The sequence below is a fragment of the Atractosteus spatula genome, chromosome 9, assembly GCF_055471065.1.
Source record: "Atractosteus spatula isolate fAtrSpa1 chromosome 9, fAtrSpa1.hap1, whole genome shotgun sequence".
NCBI lineage: Eukaryota > Metazoa > Chordata > Actinopteri > Semionotiformes > Lepisosteidae > Atractosteus > Atractosteus spatula.
The window spans coordinates 53,836,757-53,849,114 of record NC_142714.1 but is presented as its reverse complement, the minus strand read 5'-3'; the positions used below and the strand labels follow the sequence as shown (position 1 = coordinate 53,849,114).

General features: G+C 41.1%; 1 protein-coding gene across 4 annotated transcripts in view; it reads right to left on the bottom strand.

The window, feature by feature from the left end:
* Positions 1-12,358, bottom strand: part of med12 (mediator complex subunit 12) — a 35,282-nt gene that overhangs the window by 12,824 nt on the left and 10,100 nt on the right. For all 4 annotated transcript variants that reach the window (XM_088924949.1, XM_088924950.1, XM_088924951.1 and 1 more), the window contains exons 17-28: positions 12,197-12,315; positions 11,657-11,800; positions 10,251-10,414; positions 9,891-10,022; positions 9,459-9,686; positions 8,903-9,047; positions 8,268-8,388; positions 7,127-7,237; positions 6,347-6,460; positions 5,071-5,234; positions 3,847-4,026; positions 1,081-1,152 (exon numbers count right to left, since the gene is read on the bottom strand). In XM_088924949.1, the coding sequence (XP_088781075.1) occupies positions 1,081-1,152; positions 3,847-4,026; positions 5,071-5,234; positions 6,347-6,460; positions 7,127-7,237; positions 8,268-8,388; positions 8,903-9,047; positions 9,459-9,686; positions 9,891-10,022; positions 10,251-10,414; positions 11,657-11,800; positions 12,197-12,315 (1,694 nt within the window). The remainder of the gene's footprint in view (positions 1-1,080; positions 1,153-3,846; positions 4,027-5,070; positions 5,235-6,346; positions 6,461-7,126; positions 7,238-8,267; positions 8,389-8,902; positions 9,048-9,458; positions 9,687-9,890; positions 10,023-10,250; positions 10,415-11,656; positions 11,801-12,196; positions 12,316-12,358) is intronic.

The following is a 12,358-nucleotide window of genomic DNA, read 5'->3' as shown; positions in this document are numbered from 1 at the left end:
ATAATTTAAAAAATAAGTACAAAATAGATTATGGATTTTTTTTACAGTGATAACATAAAACCAGGGTAAACAGGTAGAAATCTACATGTCATTGTAAAGAACACACGTTATAAATGCTAGTGAAAGACACCTATCAATGTCCAAAAATTGTGTTTGCAATCAAACACAATAGTAGTATACGTTTGTGGTTTGTTTCTACTTATTTGCGGAGAAGTCTGTTTTTTCGTTTGAGGGCAAAACTATATAGCGACTTGATTATTCACAGTTGTATGGAGCAAGGAGATTTTGGACCCAGAGGAGGCACAGCAGCCATAAAGCTTCTAACAAGTTTCCAAAATACCTCCGAAACTCACAGAAGAGAAGCGATAGATGCCAAAACAAGTATTGAACTGTAACAAAACATATTTCAAAGCACAAAATGGTTTGAAGCGGAAAAAGGACAGGCTGTTGCAGCTGCTTTGTTCAAGTGCCTCCGGAGACTGCACGGTCAAGCGTGTGCTGATAAACCCCTGTGCTTTGAAAGGTAAAAACAAAACCGATTTGCATGTGAGCTGGAAAACTAATAAAAGCTTCTGTGTTACTGCACAGGCATTCATAGACTGGTTTAACGACAGTTTCGCACACACTGGAGCACTGCTTGGACTCGGAGGATTTGGCCTTCAAAGTTCTTTTAAACCTAGACAAAGCAATAGTTAACTGTCACTCTTTACTGTCGTTTTCTTTAGGGGCTTTGGATAATCAAAAACATTTTTAACACTTAAGCTTATGTTTAATTCCTTCCACACACAAAATAACAGATTTAACATTGTCTTTTATTATAACAACAATGATGAACAGAAAAGAAAGAACTACAAAATAATTTTGCCTAAGCCAAGAAATCCTAATCCTATTTTTTTCGTTAAGATCTTCTATTTGCACATTGTGGATCTGACTTGGAGAGGGTTTTCCAGACTGAAATCCTTTCCAAGGGCAAGGTTGTACTATCCTAAAAACCTTTGTTCTTTTCAATATTGTTGTTACCCCAGCAAGTGCTATAACTTGCAAAATCTATCCTTACAAGCAAGCAAACTGGAAACTTACATTGTTTGTGCTCTGTTTAATCATGAGTTGGAGCTCCAGGGAGGACTGCCTCATGGTCCACTGATCCATGTTCTGAGAAGCATATAATCATACAAGACATTAGAAAAAAGCACAAATATTTAAAAATGAACCCAAGGACACCATCACACAAATCTACTCCCTATGCCTCATCTGGTACTTCGTTTTCAGACCTCTTCTGGAATGCGATAATGGAGAAATCAGCCGCGAACAACTGGAATCAGACTGAAGCCATCCTCTCCTGCACAGAGGGAAATCTTTCACAGGCTGTAGGAACTTACCCATCCAGAAACCACTTAAAACAGTTTTAAAAATCAAATGGGTTTGTAATCAAGTGGTTAAGTGCTCTGAAAATTAAACAGATTCACTGCAGATTCAAAAGAAGTCAATTTAATTTAATAAAAAGAGGGGCACTGCTACTTTTAAGTAAGTGCCTGTGTAGACAATTCATAAACAGTTTAGTTGTGGGCATCGGGCTAATCCTGACAGACTCCTGCTTCTTCATACATTCCTGCCCACTCACTAATCTCTGGTTGAACCACCTGAGCAGAAAAGAAACAATGTTATGTAGGGCTTGCATCTCTCCCCTTTGCTGCTGTTAATGCCAGACGTATCGTAAGGTGGTTCATCAGCAGAACCTCACACAGGTTTTCATTCATCCTCTAAATCCAACTTAAGTAAAACTCCCCCAGCCATCTGACTGCAGAGTGCTAGTGGAGAAAGTTTACTGGATTGGTCACAATGTCAAGCTACACACCAGATCGTATCCAGTGCTGGATACAGAATATCCTCTCTGCTTGCTCAGCAGCATCTGTTTTTCCCTGGCCAAGCGGCTCTTTCCCAGCACAGCGGAGGCAGATGCCTGGCTCGCCTCACTGTCCGAAACGTCTGGCTTAGCATGTGGCCGTGAAGAGCTGGGCTCTACTTTTGCTTCAGCACACAGCGTTGCAATTGAAAGGCATCAGCGTCATAAAATGTTGCAAGTAAATAAAGCAGAATAGGTTCAGCTTCAGTTCAGGAGAAAGATCCCAGGGCTCTCAGGACAGAACAAAGCCTTTACAGAAATTTAATTTATCTGGGAATATCCTCCAAACCACAGGCTCAGGTGTTATTCACAATAAACCCTTGAAATAGATGAACCTGCTTCTCTCTACAAGAACCACGTGATGCACTTCCTTGTCCAGCTGATTGTACTCTGAGGCAGGACAGGTTAAAAAAATGTGCACATAAACATATGAGTAATCATTTGAAATAAAAGCATCAGAATCTCCTCTGAAAAATATTAGCATTTCAAGCACTTTCACAGATTAAACTTATAGAATGTTTACATTCTTTTAACAAAGTCTGCATGAAAATCAGATGTGTAAAAAAATGAAGGCAGCAAATGAACCAGACCCAGCTATCTGTCAGCATTCAGAGAACAGGTCACATTAATGGACGCCTGCTTAATTTTGACTTTGAAAACTCACAGCAGCTTTGACATGTCTCGGGACCAGAAAATGAACCATTTGTGAAAATCCTGAGAAGTGGGCTAAAAAATGATTTCAGTTGAGTATTGCATTTGAGTACTATTATTAATTCCATGAATTTATATAGACCTTCTCGTCACAAAGTGCTCTGCATAAAGTAGAAGAACCATTTCATCCATCACTGAAGCCAAGAGCCCAGCTTGGTAGCGCTAAACAGCCATTATCTGCAGAGCAGTGAGATCCCGGAGTTAGTCAACATGCTCAGAAACACTATAAATATAGAACAGGAAAGGCTGAACATGAAAAAATGCCTATGCAAAAAGACTTCGATGTTGACATATTTACATCTTCTAGGCACTGAGGGTAAGCAATAAAAAGGCAAACAAGATAAGGATAATTAGAAGCGTAGAATCTAAATCAAGGAGTGTTAAAATTATACACAGCACTTGCAAGACCCCTCATTTAGACCACTGTCTAACATTTTAGTCAGCAAAGTACAAATAAAAATGCTTTTGCATATTTTATAAATATTACTGCTCTGGAATTTGTCCAGAGAAGAAGCACAAGGTACACTCATTGGCTTAAAGGAACGTCCTATTTAAGCAGACAAGAGCTGCTGAACAGAGAAGACTATGAGGGGGTTCTGATTTAAGTATTCGAAATGCCTAAGTCAACCCAAAGCACTTCTTTAGAATCAACAGAGTAGCGCAAACCAGAAGATACAAGTGGAACCTAAGGGCAAGTGCATTTAAAACTGACAACAGGAGGCACTTTTTTTTTTACACAAAGGGCTGCTCAGCCATTTTGTCAAAGCCAATACCCTGTCTCCTTGCAAGAAACGTCAGGATGAGTTCCTCGAATCAATTCGCTTCGTGGAAACAAACAAGCGAGACAAAAAACCTTGGTTTTGGTTGTAAAATTCTTGTCAAGAGGGAAGAAGAGCAACTGGTGGGATAAAACACAATCCAAAAGCTCCAGGGAAATGAAAATTCCAGCATTCTAAAAAATGTAAAGGTGATAATAATCTAATCCAATCCACCCCCCAATAAAGATCTTTAAAGCAAACCAGCTTCTCACATATCAATGAATGATAGAAATGGACATATGAAAATTCTGCAGTGGAACAGACTGTAAGATCAGGTATCTGACTTCCCCCAGTGAACTGAATGCAACTGTAAGACTCTTTTGGTGCCGCAGGGATTAACTGTTGTCACTATATAGACTGTATTCTAATTCAGAAGAAGGAACTGGCACAGCATGGTGCAGTGTTGTGCCTTACCTGTAGGATGCGCTTTATGCGCTGTCTCTGAGGGTTCTCCCCTTCCTCGCTGTCCAGCTGCCTGTGAGGGTAGCAGATGAGCTGTAGGAGGCGCTGTGCCTGAATGTTGACCAAGACGGGGTCCTGTAGGGCACTGCTGTCCTCCGAGAGGGACTTCAGGCACCGCTCCCCCACCCACTCCTGCGAGAGAAGGAAGAATGAGCCCAGGGCACACTGCTGCCATCGCTGGTAACTCAGCCACATCCGAAACGTCTGTGCAGAAAATACTCAAGATCAAAACAGAAATGATGCAGGACAGAAAGAGTGCACCCTAATGACAGTACTCTACACCATTCTCCAAAGCAAAACAATAGGCCAACAGAAAAACTTGAAACCGACTTTATGATTTTCTGACACGCATGAGTTTTGATTAGAAGAAAGGATGATAATACAAGTAGAATGATATGGATGTGCAGACTATTATAAAGTATTTCTGGATAAATCTATATTTAGGGAAAATAACAATGCCTAATTTCTATAAAAATACATTAGACCTTGTGTGTTTTTTTTTTCTAAGACAGTTTAATAACTTTGCAATTCAGCCTAGAAAGCAGGACAGGATCCGATTTCACAGCTGGAAGGGGATCTTTGTTTTTGTTAATCTATTTTCTTAGGCAGGTCGTGAGCAGTGCAGTAAAACAGCAAATGATCGGAAAATCACTCCGCCTTTTCATGAGCATACCAGATGTCTGAAAGCGGAGCTTGGGAGGAAAAGAGCATAGCAGTGCACAAAAGAAAATAATGCTCTCTTTAAATTCTTTATTGAGGCATCACTGTAAGGCCCCTAATTCCAGCAAAGGTGCTTTGTGCAGCCAACTGTAACATTAACACCCCCTAAGCTCCATCTGTGAAAGCCAGTGCCATTCAGATTTTATCCCCTTATCCCTGCCGCTCTCAAAAGGAACAATTTTATTTCTTCTCTGCTATTCTAACCTGTAGCATCTGAGCCTCTTCAAACAGACAGACTGCAAGGTCCATCGTTTAAGGCAGTAAAAAGTATAGAAATAGTGCATTCATGAGGAAAACAGATTTGAACATTCAATGAAAAATGTAACAAAAAGATCTTCTCGTGCTTAGAAAAATATCTTCAGCTTTGTCTGAAACTACTACATGAACCCCAGAGAAAATGACAATGGATGGCCTGCTCATCAGTAGCACTCCTGCTCTCTTCAGGCACAGCCCTACCTGCTGGCAGATGCTCTTCAGCACGTATTTTGCGTACACATCCAAGCTGGCCGTTTCTATGGAAACGGTGCGACCACCTGACTTCTTGGAACCCAGGTCATCTTCTGGAGTGTCATCCAGCCCAGCAGGGTGAGGGAAACCAGAGCCCTTCAGCTCTGCATCTCCTAGAGAGGCACAGAAAGGAGTCAGGCAGGAGCGAGGTGCACAGAGACAATGCGGTTAATCTGTATCCCATTAACTGGATGACAGTCCAAAACAAGTACATTTAAATTGGCCATTTAAAATGTTAGATCAATTTTAACTACACGAAACACTGTGACTTTTGATTTTTTACTAATAAACTTCATAGACAGCAAAAGTTGGTTATAACTTGCATTTTTATTCAAAATGCGACTCAAAACACTTCAAAAGCCCATCACTTAAAATGCAAAAATTCAGGTGACAAGGTTAAAAAAAGCTCTGAAAAAAAAACTTTCCATTTAGGTATTTAACACTAAGAAGCATAACCAACAAGCATACAGATTAGCCTACAGAAACTATCAATATCAATATGATCTCCCTTAATTTATGTGCAAATAATGCACATTGTCATGTCATGTGCATTGTGCCCTTTTGACAACTAAATGTATCCAAAGCAAAATAACCAGAGTAACGCTGCATCCCCAACAGTAACTGCATCAATTAATTAGCTTGAGCTGCCCTCTAGTGGAAATAACATTTTGAGAATTATTCTACCTTGAAAAACTGGCATTTCAATGTCCATTAAAGGTTAGGGAAGGGAAAAGCTAACTGGATGGCACTTAGAAAAAAGTACCAATACCAGGTATTTACACTCAATTTTGGATTGTGCAATTTTGTCACAAAAAATTAATTTAAAATCAGATACGTTTTGTAGGGTTTGTTATAGCAGTACTTAGGTTTTACATAAAATCAGTTTTATATGTCTATGAATTACTGTAGGAATGCAGCTGAGACTCGTTACCTTTTGATCCAGTATTAAAATCCTTCCATTCAAATGTCACAGATGTTTATGTGGGCATGCTATTAACAGTGGCAGCAGATGCTGCAGTGAACACGTCACAGCTCGGCTTCAGGACCAAGCAGAACAGTCAATCCCAGACAAGAAAGGACAGCAGTTAAAAGACTCCATACCTCATCTTGACATAGCTAGCTGTACATCTGCTCTCCCTATCGCCAATAACAAATTCATTGACTCTGGTAAAACTACACTTGCAAATCCCAGGTTGCACCTAAGATCAAAAGCTGCAATGCTCACCCAGCATGAACACAGCCTTAAGGACGGCAAAGACTGCCCCCACTACAATGCTGTTCTGGGATGCAGCCAGCAGGTGGCGATCACAAGATGAGCGAATACCGACAGCGGGCTTATCTGAGAGAAATGAGAGACAGGGGTCATAAAGGTTTTTAAATGTGTGCAATATTCAAGCATTTCTCACAGGAGGCTTAACAGCAATTAGCACAGCAGGGGAAGGATTATCAAAGTTGTCAAATGCTGTTTTGAAACAATGACAAAAAAAAAGAGAAAGGGATCCACAGAGCAATTTAGCGTTCCCACCACGAGGAACGATTGGCCCTAATGGAATAATTTAGTATTCCAAATGAACAGCTGAAAAGCAGATGTCTTGATGTGCTGTGATTATTCCATGTGGAGATGGGCTAATCACACCAAAAGTGCATGAAGGAAAGCGCTTCCTCAAGATAAAAGTTATTTTACTGAATTTAGCATTCAGGTTTGCATGACCAAAACAATCAATGAATAATGCACCAAACATAGCAGTGTTGGCGCATCACAAAGTCAAGTGTTGAAACATTACCAGACTGTGCACATAAGAAAAACTACTAGCCTGCAGGGATTACAATACTTCTTTAAGGAAAAGTAAGCAAAATATATGCAAGCTAAACATCCTTCCATGAAAAATGATGCTTACAGCAACTTTTTTATTGCCTTTCAGATTTCTGGATTAGAGAAGCTTGAAACCTTGAAAAAAAGTTCATTTTCTTTCGCTAGAACCCACCCTGCAATGGGCTGCATTACCTGACTTGGAGCTGTCCTGCGGGCTGGGATTGCGCTGGGGGGTTTTGAAGAGATGGAGAAGGATCCTGCAGGTTAGCCTTGCGCCAGGCTCCGAGTCCTGCTCACTGCAGGCTGAGAGGAGAGGAGGCAAGAGTGAGACCAGGAGTCAGGGAGCACTGTATCCAACCAACTACAGGAAACGAAGGGGGAGCATCAGGAGCGTTTTGGTAAGTTTTAAGAGAATTCTTTCAAGTCTAGCTTTTAAGAAAATACCCTCTTATATAAAAAAAGGTTAGAATTAGCAAAATATCAAAAAGATCTGTAAAGCTGGATGCCCTCAAATGGCCCACGCATATTTGGGCACCATGCGTAACTGCTTTCAACAAATCTCCAACCCACCTTTCAATGGGCCCTTTTGCCTCAGGCAACAAGAGATGTGGTTTATCTGCAAATTTGACAGATCTCTGGCCTTACTACAAAGCGTGTTGGAAAGCAAGAGCCTTGAGCGTCTGAGATCAAAGTAAGCCCATGTCTATACCTCTGCCTGACATTCCCACAGTCCCCCATTCCTTATTCTGCAGACAGCACCGGAACACAGCAGCAGAGCCCCATCTCTTCCAGTTAAACTGCACAACCCAGAGTGTGAAACGCTTATTTCCATGTGCTGACAAGTTATTAAATATAGGCCTAGAATGATCGACAACTCTTTCACAACTAAATACAAGCGTCCTAACACAAAAAGAAATTCACAAACTAAGTCTACAGTGGAAAAAAAAGTGCATCTGCAAAAATGCAACCTTAACCTACAAAATACCAGAAAGGCAGGCTTTCTTAAACGCATTTTCGCAAACAAGAACTCGCTACTATGAAGATTCATTGAATTTTACAATGTGTCATTTGCAATAAGAAATTACCAGATGGATTTCATTTAATACCATATCGAGTTCTGAAGAAACACAAGCTTATCAAAATGCGTACAGACAAAATACAGGAAGATTTAAATGCATATCTCACATTCTGCAAAGACTGTCAAAGGTTAAAGGCAGTTTGTTTCTCTTTACACAGCATTCTCTGAATGGGAAACTGAACTGAAAATGAAAGAACAATCTGTGCTCCTAGAAAGGCTGGTGATTCACTCCAGCGGCTTGGGAGAAGCACTGACCTGCATTCAGAAGGGAAGGTATTGCTACACAACGAACCAGGTCCTCCAAAAGCAGACACTGCCGAGCAATCAGGATGGCAACAAAGGTAGCCAAGGAGTCGTGAAAGGAGAGGTCACTCACCTGAGTTAAATGTGGGGGAAAAAAAGAGGCAGATAGATCGCCTGCAGAACTGCAGAATGTTCTTGCCACTTATTCAGATGCATTTTTAAAATATAATTCATTTAATTTTTTTAAATCCTTTGACCACCCTTTTACTGATTCGCAATGCACAGCACCTCACTTTTGCATGCGAGACAAAATAAACCACCAATGACCTAAACAGTGATTAAAAGGGAATGCATGTTTCAGATAAGCTACAAGGTTACCACAGTCATCCTTAATCTTGTGTTGTCCTTTATGGACCACAGACATTATAACAAGAATTACACCGGTTACCTACTTCAACTGAGAAGATTTAATAAAAAAATTTCAGGAGAGAAGCAGCTTAGAAAAGAAAGTTAATAAACCTTTAGATCTGTGCAGTCAGTCATGAACACCACAAATAATTTATGAATAACCCCAGCAGCCAAAAGCCAGACATCTTAAATGAGTGACTTTTTCTGTTTAGGTTGCACGATATCTGTACAATGCTTACATCCACATTGCAGAGAAGGTCATTGAAGCCACAGTTTCCATTATTAGAGGAGCAGCACAGAGCCTTGAGTACTCCAAGCCACTCAGCACTCAGAGAACGGCAGTAAGCAGTCAGCTCTGCGCACAGGATCCCAATGTCATTCACCCTGCCAGAGACAGACACAGACAAGTCACGCCATCATTCCTGCGTTCCCCGTTTCCTGATCTCCAGGTTCAGGGTAGTCGGACTATATGTGCATGGAAACTGCTAACAGTCAAAGGAGTTCATTTCTAATGAGCCATTCGGGAGCATGTGATGAGTAGTCCTTGAAGACAACCACTATAAACAGAACAAGTTTCATCAAAACAATCGGGAGAACTGATAACGGCCCTTCCACACTGCAGAAATGTGGAAAGCACTTGACAAAAAAAAAAAGAGAGTCACAGTAAAAAGACAACAGTACACACTGCAACTGTAACCAGCCTAGTTTCTACAACAGGAGGCACAGAGGACACAGGAGGACATTACAGGAAGGAAGACGATCCTAGAGAACAGTATGAAGGGATGGAAAGGGCACCTCTCTGGGTCACGGTGGTCCACACACACGTCCATCAGCACGTTACACACAAAGCTGTAGCGATTTGCTGGGCTGTCATTGAGGATCTTTCCCACCATGGAGTGGTTGAAGTTGTGAGCGGAGGGGTTGGCGATCGTCTCGATCATGAACACGGGGTCCCACAGCATGTTGGAGTCGGAGGGGTCAATGTTGCAATAGATAGAGTTTTTCACCTTGGAGCAAAAATCGCTGTCAAGGAAGAAGGGTAGGTAAAAAGTTGTTCCGCATCCCACACAGTCATCATACCATTTCACGGATATTTCAAAACACCCATTTTGGAAGTAAAATGTTCCAACGTCATTTTAAATATCGCAGAATCTCTCCACAATACAAATAGGAAGACATGAAGAAAACAGGGTTAGGTACCATAAAACCAAAATTCCTCTGATTTACCTGAATATCTCCCCAAACTTGCTCTTGAGGTGGCTGCAAGAGGTGTAGAGGTCATAGAGGTAGGCCAGTATACAGCGCTCAGCGGAGGAGCAGTCTGCAGGGTTCACCCCATGTTTCACCACGATCCGCAGCCTGAAACACACATGGCCTCCATCAGACCCATATTACAACCTCAGCATGACACTTTATTACATACAAAATCACTTTAAAATGAGCATGTTTGAGTGCCTTTTTTTTCTCAAATCAAAATAATTTAATTTACCTACTAAACTGAAAACATCAAATGTGGGTTTTGAAAATGAAGTCAATGTCATGTAATATGGATCTGGCCAGGCCAACAAAGCCGGGGTCAGAACGTACCCGTCAAAGACCTGGGCAGTCTGGTCAGGGTTGAGGATGAGGCAGGAGTGGTATCGCCGCAGCACAGCCACAATGCACAGACACAGGCCCGTGGTGTAGCTGCCCACCAGGCTGGATGACTTCAGTAGCAGCTCAGCCTCTACCAGGCTCAGCTCATTCAGTAGCTACACACAGGAAGATAGTGAGACATGAGACATGAACACACCTTTGAGAACCAAGTGGTAAGAAAAAAAACTGATCTTTCTACCGTCTTTAATGGATAACAAGCTTGGCACAGTTTAGTGCCTCTTTTAGGACTTTTGTTGACAAGTCTGAATATTGAAGAAAATTCAGTGAATGCAGCTACAAGCAGGCTGAGCAACATTTGCTCACTCATGTACTGGACCTGGGTCAGACCTTGTGCACACCTTTTAGGAAAACCGAGCTCGAAGGTAAACCAACCTCAAAACAACTCTAGCCAGTAATTCTTTGTTGCAACACAGCTGCAACAAATTTAGCATCAGCTTTATCTCTTCACAGAATGGCCTGGTCAGAGTATTGCATTGGATGTGTATATGTATATGTATATAAGTGTGTAAGTTCAATATTTAATTATAAACCCAGAGAATTAAACTATTATTCCAAACATGTATGATAAAGTTTAGTTAATGACAATTACTATTTACTTGTTTTCAAGTATGTGAATTTTGAAATTATTATACAAAACTTTTAAATTATGAGGTTTACAAGTGTTCAGTTAATATAGTCTAACCCTATTATTACCAATATTTTTGTAATCCCCAAGTAAGTAATATGCTGCATCACTGCCGAATTATTCATACTCTGTATTGTGTACTGTTGTATAGCATCTACGTACACATATTGTTTTATGTTTGTCCAATAGATTCCTGTTAGCCATAAAAATAATCACAAGTTACTGTTCCCATTTCTAAATGTTCCAGTATACTCAAATCATCACATCACTACAGACAACATCAAAATGTGATTTAAGTCAACAGACCAAAAAAAAGTCTAGTCCAGGAATGGTAGGAAAGTAGAGAATAACTATTAAATCAACACAAATACATACATAATTATTCCAAAAAAAACTAAGGAATTCAACAAGTATACTTGTTGCGTACTGGCGCACTATGGCTGCTGTCACATCATCCAGGTGGGGCTGCACACTGGTGGAGGGAAGTCCCCATTACCCGTAAAGCACTTGGAGTGGAGTGTCCAGAAAAGCGCTATATAAGTGTAAGCAATTATTATTATTAACAAAAGGGGCACCTGAACTGTCCTGTACTGTGTGATGTTAGGCATATCCAACTAATGCAAGAATGAACAATATTGGAATACAATGTCCTAACAAAAACTGTGGAAGCCTAAAGCAGTGCTTACAGTGCACCCCATCCAGTTGCTGATACCTGTATTGCAAAGTCGATGAGCCCACTAATGTTGAGAGAGTATTCCATGAGGTCAAAGATGAACTGGATGTGCTGGACCAAGGGGAGGTGGTACGACATCCCTAAGGCAAAGCTGGTGATCTGTTCCAGGACATTCCGGGACACCTGACAACCAGAAACACAGAGACGTCAACCAAGTTTCTACTTAACCTGGGATGTACACACAAAACAACAGAAAAACTGAGATACAACTGTGATAAAATTAATGATGCTGAGCTCTGGGGTAAGTGACAAAACTGCTATTCTGTAAAAAGCCAAAATGCAGAGCATTTGCCTATGCTGTCAGTAAACCGCACTTTTCACACACATTTATCGGAATTTGCAGAAACTCAAATGACAGCAGATGGCCATTAACTTTCCATCATGTCTTTTCTGGCAGATGCACATGAAAGCAGATATTGAAACTTCAAACACAGGCTCAGCCCATCAGAGAAGCTCCACTTCAGAATCTCACTGCCGACAGCCTGCCACAGCGCCAAGGACACCAGTGGTCCTTCTCACCTGAGAGGTGACCTGGTGCTGATCAAAATGGGAAAGATGCTGGAATTTGGAGAAGATGTCCTCTGCTGTGGGGAAGGCTTCTGGCTTAGTCCTCTTCCTTTTCTGTCCCTCTTCTCCTCCTAGAGCAAAAGAAAACGTCTTTCCCCAAAAGATCCAGAGATC